The sequence below is a fragment of the Hyla sarda genome, chromosome 2, assembly GCF_029499605.1.
Source record: "Hyla sarda isolate aHylSar1 chromosome 2, aHylSar1.hap1, whole genome shotgun sequence".
Classification (NCBI taxonomy): domain Eukaryota; kingdom Metazoa; phylum Chordata; class Amphibia; order Anura; family Hylidae; genus Hyla; species Hyla sarda.
Window position 1 is genome coordinate 378,326,273 of NC_079190.1, and position 27,299 is coordinate 378,353,571.

A 27,299-nucleotide genomic window follows, 5' to 3' on the forward strand; every position below is an offset into this window, starting at 1 on the left:
CTCTCTGCTCACTTCTTCCCAGTTTCTCCCATCTCGTCCAGCTGACTGAGGTCACTTCCGGTAAGCAGTTGCCCCAGTAACTACACTTCACACTGAAGAACAGGGAGGTGCCTTGCTTCGCACTGCCTTATGGGATGTGTAGTCCCATGAGCCCGTCTATTATAATCAAGACAACTAGTACAGTAAGTAGTCCTTAAACTACAAGTCCCAAAGTCCTTCGCGGCAGCTATCCACTGAGGCAAGGCCTTACCTCTCAAACAAATCTCCCTTCACTAGCATTGTGTTATCGCGTTTTTGCCATACTTACAGGGATAACGCCAGCATTCCGCTTCTCAAAGGAGAGACTAGATAGCAAAGGCACCGTGCCCTCACACAAGATGACTGCTGCGCGATAGTACTTCCGCTTCGTATCTATGGTACCAGAAGTGTATTCCCGGAAGTGACGTCAGTAAACATAAGCCGGCTGTCTCCGTGGCAGCCGGGGTCGGATAAGGGAAGTGGGAACGGTCGTGGACAGCTGTGAGCAGGTAAAGCATATATACACCGGTGTACCTGTATATTAGGGCATCTCCTGCAATACAGAGCTGTACTGCGCTTTGGTCTGTGTACCCCTCATAGCCTCTTCTCGCCATCTGTTACGTCTCTGTATCACGCTCTATGGAAATGATCCCCAGTCTGTGTGAAAAAAACCACAACTCCCATCATATGTATGGCAAATAAAGTTGCATGTAGAGTCAGATGACCAGGTTAAAAAAAAAAAATTAAAGGGGCTGTCCCTATAATTTTTTTCTCTACCTTGGTGAGAATTTCTTATTTCTGTTACATGCAGACTAATTTTTAACCCCTTAATGATGCAGCGATTTCACATTTTTGCACATATTTCACTCCAGTAGGGTAGGATCACACACATAGGGCATTTGCCGCTACGAGCAGACACACTGGGATCTGTGAGTCACGTGCGCATGCGCAGTGTACTCCCAGACATTGTGGTCTCTCCCCCTGCTCCATGAGCTAGGTCAAGAGCGGCCAGTGAGTACACTGCTTATGTGCATGCAACTCGCAGATCCCTGTGGGTCTGCTTGTTGCGGCAGATTGCTGCTACGAGCAGACAAAGCAGGACACACGGGCACAGCAGGAGGCACACTCTAGGGCAGTGGTCTCCAACATGCAGACCTCCAGATGTTACAAAACTACAATTCCCAGCATGCCCAGACAGCCAACGGCTGTCCGTACATGCTGGGAGTTGTAGTTTTGCAACATCTGGAGGTCCGCTGGTTGGAGACCACTGCTCTAGGGAGGTTTGGGGGGCCTCTCTCCTTTTGGAGAAGGGCTTGCGATGGACCACATCCTCGTGCACAGATTTTTGTGTGAACATCTGCACTTTTTATTTCCACTTGGGTGATTTGAGAGCACGTATCTCGGCACTTCAAAGAAAGAAAAAAAAAGATCCGCAGTGGATGTGCTACGTGTGACCTTACCCTTAGGGTATGTTCACACTGGCGGATTTGTTTGCAGACTTCCCGCTGCGTATTTGAAAGGGGGTGCGGGCTCTTCTCGGCTGTCAGCAGCAGATTTTCTGCTGCGTAATTTCTGCTGCGGAAAATCCGCCGCAGACTCTACTGACTTCAATGGGGCTTGCAGCAGATTTTCCGTAGCGGAAATTCCGCAGTGGAAAATCAGCTGTGGACAACTGCAAAGAGCCCGCCCCCTTTAAAATACGCTGAGGGAAACCCGCAAATAAATCCGTACCCTTAAAGTGTACCCTTAAGTTTACATTCAAATCTGCAGTTTCAGATCCTGCACATAAAATATGCGCAGGATCGTGTGTGTGTGTGTGAATACACGATTAGGGTACTTTCACACGCGCAGATATTTTAGCGGGTTTTCCGCTGTGTATTTGAAAGTGGGCGGGCTCTTCTCGTCTGTCCGCAGCAGATTTTCTGCAGCGGAATTTACGCTGCGGAAAATCCGCCACAGTCCCTGCTGACTTCAATGGGGCTTGCGGCGGTTTTTCCACAGTGTACATTATGCCGCGGAAAATCTGCTGCGGGCAGCCGAGAAGAGCCCGCCCACTTTCAACTACGCAGCGGAAAACCCACTAAAAAATCCGCACGTGTGAACGTACCCTTAAACAAAAATGTGCTTAACAAAATCGCCAGAAAATGACATAAAATTATCTAGTTTTAAATGGGCACTGTCACTTTAAAAAATAAAAACTGTGTGTTTGTGTGTGTGGGGGGGGGGGGGAATGTATAAAAACCTATGTAGGGGAAGAGTGGTACAGTTGCCTATAGCAACCAATCAGGTTGCTTCTTTTATTTTTAAAGAGGCCTGTGAAAAAAGCAATCTGATAGGTTGCTATGGGCAACTGCACCACCCTTCCTATACACAGGTTTTCATAAATCTCTACCTATTTGTACAGCAGTGTTGGGAAACACTGTGCAGATCAATATAACGTGAGCACTAAGCGCCTTCTTCTCCTGCCTTTGTGCCATGTGACGGAGATAAACCTGCAATGTAAATCTATGGGATTGTCTCCGGCACAGAGATCGCCCTTGGCCTCGTACTTCCCCTGCTTGTTCTAGCGATCCGTCGAGATCTCAACATTCAGACCCCAAGCAATCAAACTTTTGACGTGTCTTTAATTTTTTTAATTTTTTTTTATGTGATGTGTATTATAAGAATTGAGGCTTGTTTTGATTGTAGAACAAGCATATTTTATAATCCTCCAAAAACATAGCCTGTGTGTGAACATAGCCTGACAACGACTGCTGTTGTGGAGCGGTGTGAAGTGGCTGAGGTGGATACAGTTGACTTTGCAGTCATTTATTTGTGTATGCTAGATAAGAAAAGCTACACATGTCCTACCTGCAGTGGCTGAGATATATGGGGATAGTGGCAGCTGTACCGCATTTCATTCAGTTATGAGGAGTTCACACTACGAAATTTCCAAGCATAATTTCACTTCAAAATTAAAGGGGTACTCCGGTGGTAAACCTTTTAAAAAAAAATTTTTTTTTAAATTAACCGGTGCCAAAAAGTTAAACAGATTTGTAAATTACTTCTATTGAAAAATCTTAATCCTTCCAGTACAATACTACAGAGAAAATTCTTTTCTTTTTGGATTTCTTTTCTGTCTGTCCACAGTGCTCTCTGCTGACACCTCTGTCGATTTTAGGAACTGCCCAGAGCAGGAGAAAATCCCTGTAGCAAACATATGCTGCTCTGGACAGTTCCTAAAATGGACAGAGGTGTCAGTAGAGAGCACTGTGGACAGACAGAAAGGAAATCCGAAAAGAACTTCTTCTGTAGCATTCCACAGCTAATAAGTACTAGAAGGATTAAGATTTTTTAATATAAGTAATTTACAAATCTGTTTAACTTTTTGGCAACAGTTGATTTAAAGGGAAAACTGTCACATGTTCACTCCCGCACTAATAACAGGTACGGATAGTGCGGGGGACGCTGATTCATATGATCCCTACCTTGCCCAGATCCGTCAGCCGTTTGCCCGCAAGTTTAGTTTTTCTATATATGCGCATGTGCTGCTTCCTGACATGCGAAGTGAAGACCAGTTAGGAGCGGTGGTTAGTGCGGGAGTGAACATGTAACAGTTTTCCTTTAAATAAAAATGTTTTCCACTGGAGTACCCCTTTAAACTCAGAAATTCCGGTTTAGGAGAAAACCATTGCTGTCCATGGGACTCCACTGCACAGTACACACTATGGAAGTTAAAGGGGTACTCCAGTGGAAAACTTTATTATTATTATTATTTTTTTTTAATCAACTGGTGCCAAAAAGTTAAACAGATTTTTAAATGACTTCTATAAAAAAAATCTTAATCTTAATCCTTCTAGTACTTATTAGCTGCTGAATTTCCTGAGTGTATAGTGGCAACATGTCTGGAAACATTGGAAATATTCGGAGTAATAAGACCAGTTGCATGTCTCACATGCTCCTGTATTCTTTTTTTCAATGATCGTTTGGTGCTACCAATATAATTTAAATTACAGTCTGTGCAGGATATCTTGTAAATTACAAATTTACTGTTACAGTTGATACATTTATTGATGGAATATTTTTTATTGTCAATAGTGCCCTCAACTGTAGAGCACTTGACAGCATATTGACATACTACACATCTAGGCTCCGAACATTTGTGGAAACCTTTTACGGATAGCCAGGATTCTTTTTTGCTCGCAGGATCGACCAGACTGGGGGACAAAATGGAAGACAGAGGGGGTGCTTTTCTGCTAGAAAAGCGCATTCCCCCTTGTAAAAGCTTGTTAAGATCAGGGTCACAAAAAAGTATAGGTAAATGTTTATTAACAATATTTTTTTATCTTGTTTAACTCTGCACTGAATGTGGTGACAAATGTGAGTTTATGACTTTTATCGTCAATTGGTTTTACCTTACTAAGATGTGATCGCTGCTTGGGGTAGATCCGGGCTTTATGGAGAAGCCATGGAGGGGGGGGGGGGGTACCCTCTCTGTCGTAGTCTGATACATACATTGTCGGCCTCCCTCTGGTACACTTCATCTGTGGAGCTATTTTGTTTGATACGGATTAGTTCTCCTACGGGTATACTTTCAAGTGTATGTTTCGGATTACATGAATTAGCTCTGAGCGTGGTGTTGCCTGAAATGGGTTTTCGGAATGGGCAAACTTCTACTTTGTTGTCCTTAGCAACCAAAACTGCAGCGAGGATAGAGAACAGAGCTTCTGGTCAGATCAAGGGGGCTCCTGGATGTCAGGACCAGAGGCAACCAGGAGAGGGCGCCGGACTGCACTCCAGGCCATGGTCTCATTACTGGAGCTAGGCCGCAGGCTTGCAGCATCGTTTGGGAGGCACCGGAGGGCAAGAAGAGGCGGAGGGGAACATGTAGGGGCAGGGAAAGTAGTAACTAGGGATAGACCGATATCGTTTTTTTAGGGCCAATACCGATAATCTGTGGAGGTTAGGGCCAATAGCCGATAACTTATACCGATATTTCGGTATAAGTTATCGGCTATTTATCCCCCCGCGACACCGCTGCAACACCGCCGCCAGCCGCTTCTCTCCCCCTGCCTTTCCGGGGGTCCTCCTGAGTCCTACCACCGAGACAGCACCAATCACGATTCAGTAAAATCTCTGATTGCTACCATTGGTCGGTCAATGACAGCACAGTAAGAAATTTTGTAAACTCCTTCCCCTGCTTTGCCTGCTCACTCAAGTCCGGGCAGGGAGCGGAGGAAGGAGTTCTGAGGCAAGTGTAGTGTGCCATGGCTGCAATGGCATCCTGTGTCAGGCTGTAGAGCAGTTAGGGACAGGTAGTGGATTTTGCAGCAGCAATGCTCTGTGGGTCTAAGTGACCCATCAGTGCATTCTGCTGCTGCATACTGCCCCTATATTTTTGGTGCAGGGTATTTTTATTTTTTTTTTGTAATCCACCCACCCCACAGTTTTTTCTTTTCTTTTTTGCAGTTTTTTTTTTTTTGAGAGGGTGTTTGTGGTCCCTGCCACCTGTCGCTGTTCTGCACTTTGAGCTTTTTCAGAATGGTTTACGTTTTGTACTGTTGCAAAATCACTACACTGCACCTACACTTCTCACAAATAAAGTAAGTGAAAACACTACATTTACACACACTACCTACTGTAAAAAAAATAAAAATGGCCCGTAGGGTGTTTTCGGCAGAGGAGGCACATGCCATGCTTGTCCGTGATGATACCCCGTTTGTAATCAGTCCCCAAAGCGTGTTCGCTCCGGGACTGATTACCGGCGACTACAGGGCGGGCGGCGCGTGACGTCACGCTCCACCCCGCAATGCAAGCCTACAGGAGGGGGCATGATAGCTATCACGCCCCCTCCCGTAGGTTTGCATTGAGGGGTAGAGCGTGACGTCACACGCCGCCCGCCCTGTAGTCGCCGCTAATCAGTCCCGGAGCGAACATGCTCCGGGGACTGATTACAAACTGGGTGCCGCGTGCATGATCCCGGGGGTCCCCAGCGGCGGGACTCCCGCGATCAGGCATCTTATCCCCTATCCTTTGGATAGGGGATAAGATGTTTAAGCACCGGAGAACCCCTTTAAAGGGGAACTCCACCCCTAGACATCATATCCATTATCCAAAGGATCTCACTGCTGCACCTGGCATTCGTTTAGAGCGTCAGGTACAGAGCCGGAGGCTTGTGACGTCACGGTTACGCCCCGCTTGTGATGTCACGGCCACGCCCCCTCAATGCAAGTCTACGGGAGGGGGCGTGATGGCCGTCACGCCCCCTCCTATAGACTTGCATTGAGTGGGCGTGACATGACGAGCCTCCGCCCTGCATTGCTCCATGCATCGGATGTCTGGGGTGCCGCAGTGGAGATCCGCTGGGGAACCCTGCGATCAGACATCTTATCCCCTATCCTTTGCATAGGGGATAAGATGTCTAGGGGCAGAGTACCCCTTTTAGTTCAAAATGGGCTTGGTCCTTAAGGGGTTAATGTTGCAGTAGGCATCTTGGAAGCACAGTTTTGGACACTCTTTTCCATGTGACATCTGTTACAAATTGAAGTACAATATATACCAGAGGTCCCCAACCCAGTCCACAAGACCCACCAACAGTTCAAGATTTTATTTTCTGTTCAATTTTGTTGGAGTAGCTGAAAAAACCTGGAATGTTGGGGAGCCTTGAGGGCTGGGTTGGAGACCACTGATATACACAATACAGAAGATGTAAATGAGATAAATGGTGCTGTTTCCCTATAGAAAGTTAGGAGTCATCTGTAAAATGTCCTCTCATTGGACCGATGGCCGCCTCAAACCTAGAAATAACAGGTGCTTTTCCATAAACTTAGTAAGAACAGCAATAAAGACTCGAGATGACCCCCTAGTAGATTCTAAGTCACCCACTATGCCTACTGGACTAAGTTGCTCTACCCCCAAATGAATTAACTCTTTCTGCTTCACATTCATGGCACAGTTGTATAACTTAGAAAACAGGGCATGGGTTAGAGCAAATTCAAGTTTGGAGCTGATCAAAATGCTTCAACTGCTACTAAAAAACGTATCCTAACAATATGTCTGCTAGATAACTCATGTGGGGTTGTATTCTACCTTGTTCACAGTAGCCATGGCTAAAGACTCCCTCTCTGAAGCTGGGCTGCACTTTGATGAACTGAACAAGCTCCGCATACTGGATCCAGATGTCTCCCAGCAAACAACAGAACTGAAGGAGGAATGCCGAGAGTTTGTAGAAAGTAAGTTTTATATTCTTGAACCTTTTTCTAGAATTCTGCATGTTATCAGCTATTATCAATGACGCCATTACAAAGTACAAGTGGTGGCACAAAAAACAAGTCCTCATATGGGTCTGTAGGAGGAAAATTTAAAGCGTTAGGGCTATTAGAAGGTGAGGATGAAAAAAGGAAGGTACTATATATATATATATATATATATATATATATATACCGCTAAGGGGGTATTCCTTTTTTTCAGATCAACTGGTTCCAGTAAGTTAAACAGATTTGTAAATTACTTCTATAAAAAAAAAATCTTAATCCTTTCAGTACTTATTACTGTATACTACAGAGGAAGTTGAATTATTTGTTGTTGTTCTTTTCTGTCTGACCACAGTGCTCTCTGCTGACACCTCTGTCCACTGTCCAGAGCAGGAGAAAATCCTCCTAGCAAACCTATACTGCTCTGGACAGTTCCTGACATAGAGGTGTCACCTCTATCTATGGTCAGACAGAAAAGAAATTTAAAAAAGAAAAGAACTTCCTCTGTAGTACACAGCAGCTGATTAGTACAGGAAGGATAACATTTTTTTTTAAAATAGAATGAATTTACAAATCTGTTTAACTTTCTGGCACAGATTGATTTAAAAAAAAAAAAAAAGTTTTCCACTGGAGTACTCTTTTAAGGGGTTAATGGGTAGAAAATATACCACAATTTTCCATTGCATTGAAGTTAATACTGTGTATGAAATTTACTTTATTCCCTTGCACAAATCTGGTTTTCTTCTCCTGTACTGATACTATAGTCCTGTAACGTGAGCTTCTTTTTGGTATTTCAGAAATAGATGATTTCCAGAAAATAGTGGGAGGTTTAATAGAGCTTGTGGATCAGCTGGCTAAAGAGACGGAGAATGAAAAAATGAAGGTAAGACCCTACATGACTTATGACACTAGAGCAGTGGTCTCCAACCTGCGGACCTCCAGATGTTGCAAAACTACAACTCCCAGCATGCCCGGACAGCCAACGGCTGTCCGGGCATGCTGGGAGTTGTAGTTTTGCAACATCTGGAGCTCCGCAGGTTGGAGACCACTGCACTAGAGTGACAACCGTATGTATCCACATTGGAGCCACTCTATAGCTATATGGAATTGCTTAAAAAATTGCTTAAAAAACATTGGCACTCAGTAAGCTATGAACTCTTGGGTCTGTTCTCAGTATCACAGATAGAAGCTTTCAACATATGGTTCTTGAATAAAATATGAGTTAAGCTGTTGTAGCCTGTGTGTTCACATACAGCGGCTGCGTAATGTTGGCTGTGCTGTAGAATCCCATACACAAATGCTATTTACCGTAAGATTGTCTTAGGTGAGCACTGCGGATGTCAGTAGTAATGCTTCCGGAAACTGTTTATGTTTTATGAGTTTATGTCTTCTGAAAGGCAGAATCCCCTACTCTTGTCAACTTCCCCCGGAATAATAGATTCCGGGGAGTCTCTCAGCGGGAATTCCCTGTGATCACTGTTGGAGGCAGCTGCCTAGGAGAAATGAAGCATTGGCCACTCTTTGCAGCAACCTCTTATGTTTGTTGTGAAATGCAAAGGGAAGCAGACCCCACTCCATATGCGACAGATTTTAGCTGATAACTGATGAAATAGCTTTTTGTCTGATGTTGGCAGTTAAACCTTTTAGATGCTGTGATCAATAGTGATCAAGACATCTAGAGGGTCACATGACAGCTTTCGCACCTTTCAGGTGAATTCTAAAAACCTGAGAGAAGCTGAGCAATATGATTTTTATATATATATATATATATATATATATATATATAGGCATATGTTTAAAGGGGTACTCCGTCCACAGACATCTTATCCCCTATCCAAAGGATAGGGGATAAGATGTCTGATCGCAGGGGTCCCGCCACTGTGACCCCCGCAATCGCCATGCAGCACCCAGCATACTGACGTCACGTCACGCCCCCTCCATTCATGTCTATGGGAGGGGGCATGATGCCCAGAGACATGAATGCACAGGGTGTGGTGTGACATCATGAGGGGACCGGCATGATGTCACGTGTCCGGCCGCGGAAACCCATCGTTCAAAACAGTATGTTTAGAATGCTGGGTGCTGCACAGAAATTGCGGGGGTCCCCGTGCCGGGACCCCTGCGATCAGACATCTTATCCCCTATCCTTTGGATCGGGGGTTTGATGTCTGTGGGCGTAGTACCCCTTTAAGCATCAACTCATGTAAATCTGCATATCATGAAGTTTAGAATCTTTCCCTTTATTATCTGCAAAGTAGCCCATCTCCAGAAGGTAGAAAGGTGTCTCTCTAGTGCCACCTATTGGAAGTAGCTACTCTATAAGTCAATGTCTGACCTTTTAAGATGCTTTGCAGCATGACAACTATACCATCCAAATCAGTCTCCAACAAGTGTAAGCCTGTTAAAGTGAAGTTTTTGGGAGGGGAGGGAGAGTACATAATGCCCCCTGCATACAGGTCAGGGCGTGTACAGCGTTTGGTGACATGACATTTGCGTAAGTGACGTGTCTACACGTGGGGCTAAGTGCCAGTCTCCGGCATTCAGGTATGCAGCCGGGTGCTGCGGTATTGCGGCCAGAAAATCTCTGCCTGCCGGGCACACAGGCTTTCAGTCGGCGCCAGAGTCCTGCACGAGGTTCTGCACACCAGCGGCTGTTCGGCTTTTAGTACCCGTTTATCAGTTGAGCTTAGTCTGGGTGACGCGGTCACTGGTTCTGGCGCAGCCCCAGCACCTATGGTGGCACAGGTCAGACCCTCTGTTATATTAGCGCTGTGTCACGCAGGTTGTCCTGTCAAACCTGCAGGCTCGCTGGAGTCAGCAAGCGCATGGTTGGTGTGATTATTATGGCTTTGGGTCACATGGGTAGCTGCCAGAGTCACTGCGCACAGATAGAAATTTCACTGGCGGCAGTGTCCCTGGCTTCAGTAGGAGTATTGTTAAAATAAATAAATATATAGTTAGGAGTTGTGCTAATGATAGATTGGATTGTGGATGATAAGCTCTATACTACACTCCGTATCATTGCCCTACTTCTGTTTGCAGGTATTTTGCAATGGGGACATGCGCCCAGAGCATTCATACTACACGTACGCTCATATTACACTCATAGCATTTACACTGCTCGTACATTCACTGCATTTATACTGCTCGTACGCTCATAACAATCATACTGTGCTCATAGTGTTTATACTGCACTCACGCTCATAGTATTTATACTGTACGTACGCTCATGGCATTCATACGGCACGTACGCACATGGCCTTTATACTGCACGCACGCTCATAGCATTTATATTGCACGCACGCTCATAGCATTCATACTGCTCGTACGCTCTTGGCATTTACGCTGCATGTACACTCACTGCATTCATATTGCTCCTATGTTCATAGCATTTATTCTGCACATGCTCATAGCTTTTTTTTTTTTATTGCACTTACGCTCATAGCATTTGTTCTGCATATACGCTTTAAGTTTTATTGCATGTACACCCATAGCATTTACACGGCACGCACGCTCATAGTGTTTATATTGTGCGGACTTCACGTACGCTCATAACAGTACGGTATGTACGCTCGTAGCATTACACTGCATCTACACCCATAGCATTATACTGCACGTATGCTCATAGTTTTAAACTGCACATACACTTACAGCATTTTACTGCACATATGCTTATAGAATTCATACTGCATGCACGCTCATAGTATTATCTTGCACGTACGCTCATAGCCCCCATACTGAACATACGCTCTAGCCTTTATACTGCAGACACGCTCATAGCTTGTATATCGCACATACGCCTACAGCAGTTTCTTGGGCTATAGTGTGGTGCGGTACATAAGTGCATAGCTTTATACTGATCGTAAGCTCATAGCTTTTATGCTGGGAATATATTCATAGCTTCATAAGGTATATATGTTCATAGCAGTCATTCATTTAAATTTTTTTATTTTTATTCAAGTTAATTACACATACAACATAAGAAACAAAACAACAACAGTTAAGAGAGGTAAGGCATAATAAAGTAAAGCACAACTTATAAACACATATGGACTCCCGCCTTTCCCCTCCCAGCTGTTAATCTCTAATCAAATGATATCATCTTTGCACTTCAGCCATCCGCCTAATAAGGGCGGATATCTTAAACTAATAAACAATACTCGAAGTATGTATTCCTTACTACCCCTCTCTCTCTATAGATTATCCTCATAAAAATCTGTATATCCACTCATATCTCCCCCTATCTTCTATTTACCCCCCCCATCTCTAAACCCCTACAAACAATAATACAACTAAAAAAAATACATATATAACCAAAGAATAAATTGGCCAGCACTACTGATCCAAACTATTGTGAAAACCTGGCTTGCAGGTGCAAGCTGCTGGGCTAAATATACAGCAACAGGAGAATACAGAAGCACACTGCTAGCACAGAGATATAGATGAAACATGAGTATATAGATAAAACATGAGTATATAGAAAGAACATGAAAAGCTATACAGCTGTAATGCAATAAATGAAGATATGAAACTATGAAAATATGAGGTACTTAGCTTGCAAATTTGGCGCCAAATAGCGTGGACCGTCCCACCACGGTAAGGTGACCTCATTCTGGGACGGACCCTACACTGTGTATATGCCTCCTTACCGTGGTGGGACGGTCCACGCTATTTGGCGCCAAATTTGCAAGCTAAGTACCTCATATTTTCATGGTTTCATATCTTCATATTATTCATTTATTTTCATCTATATCTTTGTGCTAGCAGTGTGCTGCTGTATTCTCCTGTTGCTGTGTGTATGTGTATATATATATATATATAATTTTAATTTTTTTTTCATTCTGTTCACACACTCATAACATATTAGTCATACGCAGCAGCATACGGTATTTAAGTACATAGGTTTGTTAGCATTCATACATAGTATGAATACATACATTTACTGTACATAGGTTTGTTAGCATTCATAGATAGTATTCATTAAAAAAAATTGTATATGTCATAGCATTGTCAGTGTAAAATGTTCTTGGTAACACGTACAGGATGTAAACACTCGATAGAATAGAATTACAGTGTGATACGTTCATAGCAGTCATAGCGTATATTTCTTCAATACATCATTATGCATTAGCATTTCTAGCATGTTCCCATTTATAGTATATACCGTGTTTACGTTATATTGTAGAATGTGTGTATGTTCATAATTCATACTGTTCGGCATAGAGGATTTTGGTGTTTAGGTTATTATAGCTGATATTCTATTTATGGTACCATAGATGAGAGTTGCTGCTTCAGGTTGGAATAATTGGTGTTCGATGCCTTACTTAACTTTAAGCGATATTCAGAGGTTTTTCATAGATAATAGCATACATGTCAGGCCTGCCACACCGGCAAGGGGGGGCTCTGCATAATTATGGCGTCTGACATGTTTTCAGAGCAATAATATCACAACTCACATTTGGTAGTATACCTGTTATGCCTGCCACATCGGCTTAGTGATGAACTGCCTAATTGTTGTTTCTGACATGCCTTCAGAGGTGGTAGTATACCCATTGTGCCTGCCACGTCTGCAGGGGGATGCATTGCGTAATTATTGTTAATGACCCATTCAGAGCTAGAATATCATGACCCATAGGCGGTAGTATACCCGTCATGCCTGCAGGGGGATGCACTGCCCATTGTTGTTACTGACCTCTCTTCAGAGCAATAATATTACGACTTTATGAGGTAGTATACCTGTTGTGTTTGCCTTGTCTGCAGGGGAATGCTCCGCACAATTACTTTACTGACACATTTTCAGATCAATAATGTAACGTCCTGTATGCGGTACTATGCCTGCCACGTCTGCAGGGAGATGCACTATGTATTTGCTACTGACACGTTTTCAGAGCAATAATATCAAGGCTCTTATGAGGTGGTATTCCCTTTGTGCCTGCCACATCTGCAGGGGAATGTACTGTCTATTGTTTTTGACACATCTTAATAAGTAATAGTAATAATAACATGACTCATAGGAGGTAGCATACCTATTATGCCTGCAGGGTCAAGTACTACGTAATTATTGTCACTGACACGTACTCAGAGCAATAATATCATGGGTAGGTGATGGTAGGGAGTCAAAGGATATTGTTTTTTTTTGGCCCTTTATGGGCAGGGCCCTGCAAGAGGTTATAGCTCACTACTAACTATAATGTTAAGTATCATCAATCGTACAGATACAACATTTACAGGCCAGTCGAACAGATGTTATACAAGCTTTTGATTGCCCCTTTGGATTTCATCTACAAGGTACTGGGGTGGGCTTAACCTCTTCAGGACTCGGGGCGTATGCATACGCCCTGAGTCCTTAAGGACGCAGCGTGTACAGGCACACCCGTGGAAATTTCGGTCCCTGCCGCTAGCCAGTCAGGGACAGGGATGCATGCTGAAATCATACAGCAGGCATCCCAGCACATTGCCGAGGGGGGTCCTGAGACCCCCCTATGTCGACGATCACCGGAGATCGCCGGTATGTATTTACTGGTGATAGTCGACATAGATCTGCGGCGATTCCGGGTCATGGGGATCACATGTGAACCCATAACCCGGATAAGGATGATGATCAGTGGTGTAATATACACCACCAATCCTCATCCATACTGTACTGGGAGGTGGCAGTGTTGCCACCCCCCAGTACAGCTGTGATTGGGCGGCCGTAGTGACCGCACCAATCACGGCAGTATGGGGAGGGGGGAGGTGGGTGAAGGGAAGGAGCATGTTGCTCCGTTCTGCCCACCACAATTCCGTGATTTTCGGTGATTTTGGTTCCCCCTCATATTAGCGATCACCAGTAAGTACAAACCGGCGATCTGCGGCGAATCCGGGTCATGGGGTCTTATGACCTGGATAAGGAGGATGATCCATTTCCACCCCCCAGTACAGCTGTGATTGGGCGGCCGTAGTGACTGCACCCATCACTGCAGTATGGGGGGGGGGAGATGGGTGAAGGAGCATGCTGCTCCATTGTGCCCACCACAATTCTGTGATCTGGGGTGCAGGACGGAGCCCCGTGCTGTCATCTCCCCACTCAGTGTGAAAAAGGTGCCCCCTTTCTGTGGCCACTTGGTACAGAAAGCAATTAGGGACAGTTAAGCTTAGGTAGGGACAGGTTAGGAGTAAAAAAAAAAACAAAAAAAACTGATCAGCGTTTTTTTTTTTTTTTTTTTTTTTTTGTGCAGGCACTTTTTCGGGTTATAGCGGCTTTTTAATTTATTTATTTTTTCTGCACCTATAGGCGGTCTGTGCCACCAGTAGCAGGCCTGCGCTGTGTGGACGGACCGTACCTCTGTATGCGGCCTGCCCCACCGCTGTCAGTGATTTATCATTGATCAGCATTTTTTTGGGGGTTCAGGCGGGTGCATTTTTTCGGGGTTAACCTTTTTTTTAATTTTTCGGGTATTTTGTGTGGGGGTCTGTGTACGTGCCACCAGCCACAGTTCTGGGCTGAGTGGCCGGACCCCCCCACTGATTTCTGCACCCCTAGCAGCCACCAAGCGCTAATCAGTGTGCACACCACTGATTAGGTAAATTATTTTTTTGGGCGGGCTAGGGGAGGTAGTCTCTCGCCACAGCACACACACAAATAAAGTTTTCCCCACACACATACACACACCCCCATCCCCATTAGAGTAGGGAAATGGCCCGCATGGCGTTTTCAGCGAAGGAGGCATATGCCATACTTGCCTCCGACACTGAAAGCGCCCCAGGGGACGAGGAAGACCCCACCTTCCTTATTTCCTCGTCCTCCTTATCATCTGGTTCTGATGATGAGCCACCAAGGCGGCGTAGACTCCGCCATGCGGGACCGCAAACCTCCTCTGCTCTTAACCTGTGCCCCATGCTAGTAGGAGTCCCCCTGGCGCTCATACTAGTCAAGCCCCCCCAGCTAAGTTCACTGGTGCCCCGTACCGGAGAACTTGTCTGGACTGAGCCAGCAGACTCAGGAATCAAGATTGACATTGTCGGGTTCACTGAAATAGACTTTTTTAGTCATTATTTCAGTGCCGACTTTTGTCAATCTGGTGGTTGAGCAAACTAAACTGTATGCCCAACAGTTCGTCGCCGCAAATCCGGGCTCACTTTTGGCTTTGTCCAGTGGCTGGTTCCCAGTCAATGCAGCCGAAATTAGGACATTTTGGGGCCTCGTGCTGCATATGGGCCTAGTCAAAAAACCCAGTGTCAGGCAATATTGGAGTGGGGACGTCCTTTACCAGACCGCACTGTACAATATGGCCATGGCACGTCCCCGGTTCGAGGCCATTTGGAAATGTTTGCATTATGCTGATAATGCGGCATGTCCCCCCCCTAACTTATCCCGCGTATGACCGCCTGTATAAAATCAGGCCGATCATCAATCACTTTGGGTCCAAATTTTGGGAGGCCTATGTCCCTGGAAGGGAGGTTGCTCATCAGCTTTAAGGGGAGTCTCAGCTTCTGGCAATGCATCCCTACCAAGTGGGCGAGGTATGGCGTGAAGATGTATAAACTTTGCGAGAGTACCTCAGGGTACACTTGCAAGTTTATAGTGTAAGAGGGACGAGATTTCCATCTTGAACCCCCAGAATGCCCCCCCCCCCACTCTGAGTGTTAGCAGGAAAGTAGTTTGTGGCCTTTTGCACCCATTGCTAGATAAAGGTTACCACCTTTACATGGATAACTTTTTTTATACTAGTATCCCTCTCTTCACATCCCTTGCTGCCAGATCCACGCTCTCTTGTGGGACAGTCCAGAAGAATCAAAGAGGCCTTCCTTCCTATCCCCTGCAGACTCCTATCCCCCGGAGTGAGTCCTGTGTCCTTACCCATGAAAACCTGTTGCAGGTCAGGTATAAGGACAAAGAGGGATGTCCTTATGCTCACCACAATTCATGGGAACGGCAGCAGCCCTGTCCCTGTGCGAGGTACCGTGGGACCGGTCCTAAAGCCCGATTGTATTCTGGACTACAATTGGTATATGGGGTATTTCCTTATTCTGGAGAAATTGGGCTACAAATTTTGTGAAGCATTTTTCTCTTACTACTTGTGAAACTAAAAAAATGTTGATTAATACCAGCAATTCAGTGTTAAAAAATTAATTATTTCACTTTTACGGCCCACTGTTCAAAAACATGTGAGGTGTAAGTACTCACTATAACCCTTGTTACGTTCCTTGAGGGGTGTAGTTTCTAAAATGGTGTCACGTGTGGGGTTACTGCTGTTCTTGTACAATGGGGGCTTTCTCAACGCACATGGCCCCCGACTTCAATTCCAACAAACTTTTCACTCCAAAAGCCCAATGGCGCTCCTTCTATTCTGAGCATTGCAGTGTCCTGCAGAGCACTTTACATCCACATATGGGGTATTTTCTTTCTCAGGTGAAATTGCACTACAAATTTTGGGGGGCCTTTTGCCCTATTACCTCATGTGAAAAAGAAACATTTTGGGGTAACATTATTAATATAGTGCGAAAAATCTAATTTTTCACTTTTACGGCCCACTGTTCAAAAAACCTATGAGGTGTAAGTACTTACTGTAACCTTTGTTTACGTTCCTGGAGGGGTGTAGTTTCCAAAAAGGTGTCACATGTGGGGGGGTTTCTGTTCTGGCTCCATGGGAGGTTTGTAAATGCACATGGCCCCAACTTCAATTCAGAGTTAAACAGATTTGTAAATTACTTCTATTTAAAAATCTTAATCCTTCCAGTACTTATCAGCTATTTTATGGTCCACAGGAAGTTCTTTTCTTTTTTAATTTCCTTTCTGTCTGACCACTGTGCTCTCTGCTGACACCTATGTCCATTTTAGGAACTGCTGGAGCAGGATATGTTTGCTACGGGGATTTGCTCCTACTCTGGACAGTTCCTAAAATGGACAGAGGTGTGAGCAGAGAGCACTGTGGTCAGACAGAAAGGAAATGCAAAAGAAAAAGAACTTCCTGTGGACCATACAACAGCTGAAAAGTACTGGAAGGATTAAGATTTTTAAATAGAAGTAATTTACAAATCTGTTTAACTTTCTGGCAACAGTTGATTTAAAAAAAAAAATGTTTTCCAGTGGAGTACCCCTTTAACGTCCACATATGGGGCGTTTTCTTAATCGGGAGAAATTGGGCTTCAAATTATTTTGGGGTCCATTTTCTCCTGTTACTCCAAATTTTTCATTTTCACATGGTGTAACACCATCACTGACCATCATATTTTCACTTTTGCGGCACACCTGTGAGGTATAAGTACTCACTGTAACCCTTGTTATGTTCCTGGAGGGGTTTAGTTTCCAAAATGGTGTCACATGTGGGCACCATGGGAGAAATTGGGCTTTAAATTTTGGGGTCCATTCTCTCCTATTACCCCTTGTGAAAATAAAAATTTGGGATAACACCATCATTTTAGTGTTAAAAATAAAATTTTCCATTTTCACGTCCAAATTCAACGCAAAGTCTTCAAACACCTGTTAGGTGTTAAGGCTCACTATACCCCTTGTTATGTTCCTTGAGGGGTGTAGTTCCCAAAATAGTATGCCCTGTGTTTTTTTTTTTTTTTGCTTTTCTGGCACCATGGGGGCTTCCTAAATGAAACATGGCCCCCAAAAACCATGACAGCAAAATTTGTTATAAAAAAAAAATCCCACAGTTGCTCTTTCCCTCTTGAGCCATGTTGTGGGCCGGCAGAGCACTTTATGTCAACATATGAGGTACCGTATTTATCGGGGTATACCACTCACCAGCCTATAACACGCACCCTCATTTTACCAAGGATATTTGGGTAAAAAAAGTTTTTTACCCAAATATCCATGGTAAAATGAGGGTGCGTGTGTGCGCGTGTATACCCCGATACACCCCCAGGAAAGGCAGGGGGAGAGAGGCCGTCGCTGCCCGCTTCTCTCCCCCTGCCTTTCCTGGGGTCTAGAGCCCTGCTGCTGGCCCTTCTCTCCCCCCTGGCTATCGGCGCCGCTGCCTGTTCTGTCCCCCTGACTATCGGTATCGGCGGCGATAGCCAGGGGGAGAGAAGCGGCGCCGACAGCCAGGGGGAGAGAAGGGGCAGCGGCACCCATTGCCGGCGCCGCTGCCCCGTTGCCTCCCCCCATCCCCGGTGGCATAATTACCTGGGTCGGGTCCGCACTGCTGCAGGCCTCCGGCGCGCGTCCCCTGCGTCATTGCTATGCACGGCGCGGCGCACTGACGTCAGTCGCCGCGCCGTGCAGCGCATAGCAACGATGCCAGGGACGCACACCGGAGGCCTGCAGCAGCGCGGACCCGACCCAGGTAATTATGCCACCGGGGATGGGGGGAGGCAACGGGGCGCCGGCACCGATAGTCAGGGGGACAGAACAGGCAGCGGCGCCGATAGCCAGCGGGAGAGAAGGGCCGGCAGCAGCGCTCTAGACCCCAGGAAAGGCAGGGGGAGAGAAGCGGGCAGCGACGGCCTCTCTCCCCCTGCCTTTCCTGGGGGTGTATCGGCGTATAACACGCACATAGACTTTAGGCTAAAAAATTTTGCCTAAAAAAGTGCGTGTTATATGCCGATAAATACGGTATTTCCATACTTGAGAGAAAATGGGCTACAAATTTTGGGGGGCTTTTTCTCCTTATACCACTTTAAAAAAAAAAAAAATGGGGCTACAAGAACATGTTAGCATCAAAAATGCAGATTGAGATTTTTCTCCTCCACTTTACTGCTATTCTTGTGAAACCCCTAAACGGTTAACAAACTTTCTGAATGCCATTTTGAATAATTTGAGGGGTGTAGTTTCTATAATAGGGTGATTTATGGGGTATTTCTCACAGAAAGGCCCCTCAAATCCACTTCAAACTTAACTAGTCCCTGAAATTGAGATTTTGAAATCGTGAAAATTTTGAAAATTGCTGCTAAACTTTGAAGCCCTCTAATGTTAACTTTATGATACCAACATAAAGTAGACATATTGTATTTGTGAATCAATATATAATTTATTTGGAATATCAATTTTTCTTATAAGCAGAGTGTTTCAAAGTTAGAAAAATGTGAAATTTTCATGAATTTTTTTTTTTCTCAAAGAAAGAAGTAACGACAAAAATTTACCACTATGTTAGAGTAGAATATGTCACAAAAAAACCTCTCAGAATAAGAATGAAAGGTAAAAGCATCCCAGAGCTATCAATATATATAAAGTGACAGTGGTCCGATTTGCAAAAAAAAGAGCTGAGTCCTTAAAGGGGTACTCCGCCCCTAGACATCTTATCCCCTATCCAAAGGGTAGGGGATAAGATGTCAGTAGGCCGCGGTCCCACTGCTGGGGAGCCCCGGGATCCCCGCTGCGGCACCGCGCTATCATTACAGCACAGAGCGAGTTCGCTCTGTGCTTAATGACGGGCGATACAGGGGACGGAGCCGCGTGACGTCATGGCTCCGCCCCTCGTGACATCACCGTCCGTCCCCTTAAAGCAAGTCTAAGGCAGGGGGCGTGATGACCGCCACGCCCCCTCCCATAGACTTGTATTGATAGGGGCGGGCCGTGACGTCACGAGGGGCGGAGCCGTGACGTAACGATGCTCCGGCCCCTGTACTGCGCGTCATTACGTGCAGAGCGAACTCGCTCTGTGCTGTAATGATAGCGCAGTGCCGCAGCGGGGATCCCGGGGCTCCCCAGCAGCGGGACTGCGGCGTACTGACATCTTATCCCCTATCCTTTGGATAGGGGATAAGATGTCTAGGGGCGGAGTACCCCTTTAAGGTGAAAATGAGCTGCGTCCTTAAAGCGTGCCCGTCAGATCCAACCAAAAACATATTTTTTAAATATATCACTCAGTACCTAATCCTGACCATGTACATCAAATTTTTATGTGTCTAGCACCTTTATTTTTTTTTATTACCCTTATAATTTAGTTCACTAGTCTGAATTCCTTCCCAAAGGGAGTGGCGTGGCCTCACTGTGCAGGTCTCCGCCCCCTCCCTCAGTATGCTGGCTGATCACATCTCCCCTAGCATTAGCAAAACTACAACTCCCAGCTTGTCCTCACTGTGCAGGTCACCGCCCCCTCCCTCAGTATGCTGTTTGCTCGCATCTCCCCTAGCATTAGCAAAACTACAACTCCCAGCTTGTCCTCACTGACAGTAGCGGGACACAAGCTGACAGTGGGAGGATTTTTCCTCTAGCTGTGAGCCCTGCACTCACAGCTGTCAATCAAGGAAGTGTGTCCATGACATAGGTGATGAGGCATGGACACAGCAGGACTAGTATGTGTCCAAGCAGGCGGGGGGGGGGGGCAGTTGTCTGACTGGCTTTTTGAGTATGAAATACGGAGAATATTCGAATGAAAGCAATTGCAAAACCTATTGGTTTTGCATGCTTTACAACATATCAAAAGTTTTTGTATCTGACAGTGCTCATTTAAGGGGTTAAAGGGCTTACCGACCCTTTTAAGACAATTTTTTACAACTGGTGAAAGGACTGATCTGTTCAATGCCATTGATGCAGCCATAACACTGTAAAGAGTATTTCCTCTTGACTAAAAATACTGTAATGTATGTTAATTTTTTTATGTAAATTTGTTTTGTTTTTTTTCAGGCCATTGGAGCTCGTAATCTCTTAAAATCGATTGCTAAGCAGCGAGAAGCACAGCAACAACAGCTGCAGGCATTGATAGCAGAAAAGAAGATGCAGCTAGAAAGGTAGATGTAGCCTTTATTTTCTAATTTCTAGTGGGATCTCCAGGCCCCTTGTAGTTTAGTCATCTCTGTATGCATTAGTTTGTGCTGGGCTTGTGCCTATGTATAAGAGCCAATCTGAAAAATTTGAGCTACAGTTTAAAAAAACAAGAAGGATTAGACATCCATTGGACAATGCTGCTGAGCCATTTCCCTTGATAATTGTTGGTTCCTACTGCATTTTAACCCTTTTGGAGCCAGTCTAAGATTTATTTTACTGACAGTTCCCATTCAGTTATATTCAGTGATTGAGTAGTTGATACAGGAACTACTGATCATCTCAAATGTCTTCAAGGAACTTTAGCCTTTTTCTGTGTAGAACTGCTTTTCTACTGGTATTGTTTGGAGCTGCACGATTTGTTGTCACACCTTTCCCCAGTTCCCATTGGTCTGCCCCAGATCCCCTTCTCCTCTGAGTGGTTCTGGTGTCTTCTCTGTGCTTCCTACTCTTGAGACAAGCAGCTTTCTGTAGGACTTTCTTACTCATCACTAGCCAAAACAGGACACTGCTGAGGCCAGTGATTGGCTGTGCAGGAAGGTCCTAGAGCAAGCTGCTTGTCTCGGAAGAAGGAAGAACAGAGAAGACACCCACTACTTTGAGGAGAAAGGGATCTGTGGCAGACCAAAGGGGGACTAAGTAAACATCATTTTTTTTTTTTTTTTTTTTTTATGTTTCCCCCATGCTCCAGCACCATATTTTACACACATTGGTCGGGTGGAGGTAGCAGACAGCCGGAGACACGGGAGTTGGGTGGGAGGTAGCGGTGGCTAATGTTGCATTTCAGTTGCTTTTGCCATTAATCTCCAGCTTGCTACTAAGAAGGGGTTAATGTGCTTCACAGATAAGAGGTGCCTTGTAGCTGCCCACTTTCCTTTGGAAATGAACCATTCCCAAAGAGAGTGTTTGGGACTGTGTTCAGGCAGCTTGTTCAGGCAGCTTAAAATTTGTGTGTTCTTTAGATCTGAGACAAGTGTTCTCTATCACCCGAAGTGCAAGAAAAACTCGTCACACTAAAAAAACTTGCACAAAGGATGCGGTCTGTCACTAAGCCCTTCTCCAACAGGAGAGAGCCCCCCCCCCCCCCCCCCAACAAACCTACCCTTCACCTCCGGGCCAAAAAGCACCTGCAAGGATCTAGGTTCGATGCCCCTTTTTGCCAAAACTACTAAGAGGCCACAAATGCACCTGCCTTCAACCTAGGCGTTAACCAAGGTATCCGCCAAGGAGTCATATACTGATGATATTTCGACTGAAGCCAAGATGCCCAGGGGTTGCAGTGAGGTGAGGAACCTGATGGCCACACACACCTCCCCTAGACCGCCAGGAGGGACACCGAGAAGGGCTACCGCACCCTGACAAATCCTGTGTACAAAACCAAAGATGCAAAAGTGGCACAGTGACAAACAAAAATAAATAGTGCAGATATGCTGCCCGGTCATCCAGTCGGATCTATAAAAATTTCCCTGATCCTAGCCAGAAGGTATTGAAAGAGCTTTACAAGTCATACAATAAATTACAATTGCACAAAGCATGACAGTACAATATACAGCACAGGTTCCCTAAGCTATACACCGTACCACATGCTACACTAACACTCTGCTCCATCATTCGATATTGAAGAATCAAATTTGAAAAATAACATATTACAGTCTGTGATCGGGGAGGAGAAGGGAAGGGCGGATCAAAGGGTCAAACTACTGGGCAATCGAATGGGGAGGTAGGGGAAGCAGAGGGGTGTTAATCCTCTTCTTCATCGACGTCTGGATGGTCCAAGACGGAATAGTCTCTAAGCCAGTTGTGGACCAGCTTGTAGCAGTCCTGGAAGGACATGTCCTCCCTGTTGTAGATTAGGCGATTCCTGGCCAGCCATATAGCGTCCTTAAAACAGTTCATAAGGCCCAGGCTTCCTGGATGGCCTTCACGTCGTGAACCCCAGGAAAAAGTCCATAAAGCACCGAATGGTATGATAGGTTGTTCCTGAGTACCTAGTCTCTAAGTTCAGGTTCCAGGGCGTTCAATAGGCCCTGCGCAAAGGAGCACTGCGAAAAGACGTGCATAGATGTTTCCTCCACATAGGGGCATCTGGGCAGTACCTGGTTTTGCACAGGCCACAGACATGCATGAATGACCTCACCCCCTGAATGGCCATCCACGACAAGTCCTTGTATCTATTGATTAGCCTTGCAGAGGCTAAATTGTCCCAAACAATCTCTGCCTCTGGCCTTAGGGAGCCCTGGAACTGGCTCCAGCAAGTCCTTAGCTCTGATGAGCTTGTAAACAGTCTTAGGCTTCCACAAGTCGGGCTTGAGTCCCTCCAGTTGGTGTTCCCCTATGAACCGGACGACATCCCCATAGAACCAGGGAGTGCGCAAGTTGTAACGGATGGAGCGTTCCCACTTGTCCCAGCCGATCCTCTTCCAGTGGGGCAGGAGAAACAGGTGGGACATGGACCTGCCCGCGGAGCCTTTCTTTTCGACCAAAGTCCTCTGCACGCTGACACATGCAAAAGAAGCCGGCAGCAGAGTGGGGATATCGGGGACTCCCTTGTCACCCTTGCTGGGCTCCTTGTACATAAGTTTGTTTAACTCTGTCCATTTTTCTCCAGATGAAGCTGATCCTAGCCAGAAGGCCGGGATACCAATGCTCAATGGGCAGTTCATGCATTTTGTAGTCACAAGATATGACAGTTGGTCTCTCATGGTGCAATATCCTCTAACTCAATGCAATAACCCCAAACTTCAAGAAGTCTTTTCAGTATAATTTTAACTAGGGATGCACCGATATATCGGCGGCCGATACATATCGGCCGAAAATAGCTGTTTCGGGGAAATGCCGACACAACAAAAAATGTGCTGATAATGACCACCTCCCCTGCCCGCCCACAGCACAAGTTGCAAACACTGCCAGTGGCAGAGGCACTCGTGGGGGGTGCAGGGGGGGCCGGGCGCAACATCTGGGGGGGCACGCTCTCCGGGATAGGAATACTTCTTTTTATGTGCCCGGGCCGGCTCCCGTGTGTGGCTGCAGGCGGGGGCCGACCAGAGCATATAAAAACTAATACTGTATACTAAAAACCAGGGGGCCTCCAGCTGTTGTGAAACTACAACTCCCAGCATGCCCGGACTGGCAAAGTCTGTCCGGGCATGCTGGGAGTTGTAGTTTCACAACAGCTGGAGGCCCCCTGGTTTTTAGTATACAGTATTAGTTTTTATATGCTCTGATCGACCCCCGCCTGCAGCCACGCATGGGAGCCGGCCCGGGCACATAAAAAAAAAGTATTCCTATCCCGGACATCCCTGTGTCCCGAAAAATCTTTTCGGGACATAAGGATGTCCGCCGGTCACTCACCATTCCCTGGCGTCCTCCTGCGATCCTCCCGCGATCCTCCTTCGGTCCCTCGCTTCTCCGCCTCTATGGTCGTACGCATGGGACGTCACTGACGTCCCGCGCGTACAACCATAGAGATGCAGGAGGACCGCAGGATCGTCGCAGGAGAACGCACGCCGGCCGGGGCCTGGTAAGTGACCGCGTCATCTTGTTCAGTGTTCCGGTCACCGCTCCCCTGGTCCCGGCACCTACTGCTATGGTCCATATGCCATAGCAGTAGATGTGACCCCGGGCCGGAGGAGCGGTGACCGAAACACTGTTGGGGCAGCAGTACAGACATACAGCCTCCAGCCATACACTGTATATGGCTGGAAGCTGTATGTCTGTGGGGTGGGGGGGAGCTGCCTACAAATGTGGGGGGGAGCTGCCTACAAATGTGGGGGGGAGCTGCCTACAAATGTGGGGGGAGCTGCCTACAAATGTGGGGGGAGCTGCCTAATATTGTTGGGGGGGAGCTGCCTAATATTGTTGGGGGGCAGCTGCCTACAAATGTGGGGGGGAGCTGCCTAATACTGTTGGGGGGAGCTGCCTACAAATGTGGGGGAAGCTGCCTAATATTGGGGGGGAAGCTGCCTAATATTGGGGGGGAAGCTGCCTAATATTGGGGGGGGAGCTGCCTAATATTGTTGGGGGGGAGCTGCCTAATATTGTTGGGGGGCAGCTGCCTACAAATGTGGGGGGGGGAGCTGCCTAATACTGTTGGGGGGGAGCTGCCTACAAATGTGGGGGGAGCTGCCTAATATTGTGGGGGGGAGCTGCCTAATATTGTTGGGGGGAGCTGCCTAATATTGTTGGGGGGAGCTGCCTAATATTGTTGGGGGGGAGCTGCTTAATATTGTGGGGGGGGGGGGAGCTGCCTACAAATGTGGGGGGAGCTGCCTAATATTGTTGTGGGGAGCTGCCTAATATTGTGGGGGAACCTGCCTACTATTGTGGGGGAAATGCTGACCTAATGTGGGGGGGGGAGCTGCCTAATTGTTGGGGGGAGCTGCCTAATATTGTGGGGGAACTGCCTACTATTGTGGGGGAAATGCTGACCTATTGTGGGGGAGCTGCCTACTATTGTGGGGAACCTGCCTACTATTGTGGGGGAACTGCTGACCTAATGTGGGGGGGGGGAGCTGCCTACAAATGTGGGGGAAGCTGCCTACTATTGTGGGGGAACTGCCTACTATTGTGGGGGAAATGCTGACCTAATGTGGGGGAACTGCCTACTATTGTGGGGGAGCTCCCTACTATTGTGGGGGAGCTGCCTATTAATGTGGGGGAACTCCCGACCTAATGTGGGGGAGCTGGCAATCTAATGTGGGGGAATCTAATGAGCGGAGCGCTGCATTTTACCAGAAGACGGGGAGAAGTCCTTTTCGGTTTCAGTATCAGTTTCGGCCGGACATTTTTTTTTTATTTCAGTTTCGTTTCGGTTCTGAAATTTCCATTTCGGTGCACCTCTAATTTTAACATAATATATTATAGCATAAATTATCAATAAATAAAACATTAAATATAATATAGAAGTAATACAGGTTTTGATACCCATAACAAGCAATCAAAATGTGGCTTTTTTTATTTATTTATTTATTTTTTTTAAGGAAAAATGTCAGCCCGATCACCCACACTAATCCCAATACACAGGGTTATAATGTAGATTAAAATTAGGTATGATTTACCCGCATTCAAGAGATACAGGGTGTGTTGGCCTCCGTTGATAACATGTAAATGTCGCCTTTGTGCAATGGAGGCAGGAACCAGCATCCCTGACTCTATCCCCTCTGCTCCTATATGTACCCCCACCTCATGAATATTCATGAAGGACCCTTCACCCATGTGAGGTGGATGGGCATATTGGTGCAGAGGGAAAAGAGGAATGCTTGATATGCAGGGTCCCGCCGCCATTGCACATTGTGATATTTACATATTACCAACGGTGGCTAATACATCCTCTATCTCTGACAGGGAGGCGCTGGTGTTAGTAAGTTATATATCATTTTAATTAGGTTGACCCACTCTATAACCCTGTGTTTTAGTATGGCCTTGTGTTGTACATGTACGGCACTGATGATTTAAAGCTACTTCTGCAATGTAGAAGGAACAGATTAGGTATTCAGCTGAGACCCAGAGAAGACAGAATAGCTTTATAACGGATTCTTTCTTCTCTTTAACTGTCTATACACTGTTAAAATGGTTTCATTTGTTGGAATGAAGCTTGCTGAAATTAATGTAGAAAGGCTTGTAAAATGAACATCTTTCAGACATACTGTATTTTCTTTAACTATATATATATTTTTTTTTATCTTTTCAGGTATCGAATAGAATATGAGGCACTATGCAAAGTAGAAGCGGAGCAGAATGAATTCATAGACCAGTTCATCTTACAGAAATAATGTTAAATACATTTCAAGAAATTCTTTTCTGGACACATTTTATATTACAGTTTTCCCCAGACACTTGTGGTATTATGGTCTCTCCTTACTGGAACACCATTATTAAAAGGCTTGGAACTCGCTCAACTCTCCATGGATGTACATCTCTGAAAAATATGATCTATTGTAAAATTAAGCTAACACAAATGCTTTTCACGACCACGTAAAGTGTCATAGGGCATGGCTTTTGTTTCCTACTCCAATTTGGTTAAAATATTACAATACTTGCATTATCATGGGAGCATTTACTTATTTTATACAATACTTCAGGATTACAATCTTTCTGGGTTTATAGTTCAGTAGTCCCCATTCTCCCGCATACAGACTTTTTATTTAGAAATCCCTGCTAATCTCCATAATGAGGAGCGGTCTCCCACCTCTTTTTTTTTTTTTTTTCTTCTTCTTCTTTCTTTTCTTTCTAACTGCTATCACGATGATCAGTGGTCAAATTGGAAAAACTATTATAAAAGTTAAATACCATTCAGATCCATTCTCTCTGTGATCATTATTGTAAGAATACAAGGCAGATCAGGGTGTGTTAAC

At 45.7% G+C, this 27,299-nt stretch overlaps 2 protein-coding genes across 5 annotated transcripts in view; one reads left to right on the plus strand and one right to left on the minus strand.

The window, feature by feature from the left end:
• Positions 1-413, minus strand: part of TNFAIP1 (TNF alpha induced protein 1) — a 43,352-nt gene extending 42,939 nt beyond the window's left edge. The window contains exon 1 of one of the 2 annotated variants that reach the window (XM_056558470.1): positions 308-413. The gene's annotated coding sequence lies outside the window, so the exon portion shown is untranslated. Of the gene's footprint in view, positions 107-307 lie in introns of those variants that run through there. The other variant, XM_056558469.1, reaches the window with a different exon arrangement.
• Positions 68-27,143, plus strand: IFT20 (intraflagellar transport 20). 3 transcript variants are annotated; one of them, XM_056558472.1, is made up of 5 exons: positions 68-182; positions 7,098-7,229; positions 8,048-8,133; positions 20,809-20,912; positions 26,636-27,143. In XM_056558472.1, exons 2-5 carry the CDS (start codon positions 7,103-7,105, stop codon positions 26,715-26,717), a joined length of 399 nt encoding a protein of 132 aa, XP_056414447.1. In that variant the 5' UTR covers positions 68-182; positions 7,098-7,102; the 3' UTR covers positions 26,718-27,143. The 3 variants fall into 3 exon arrangements, with proteins under 3 accessions (XP_056414447.1, XP_056414446.1, XP_056414448.1); XM_056558471.1 differs by lacking the exon at positions 68-182 and adding an exon at positions 388-527; XM_056558473.1 differs by lacking the exon at positions 68-182 and adding an exon at positions 421-527 and having other exon boundaries at positions 7,101-7,229.
• Positions 27,144-27,299: the final 156 nt, after the last annotated feature.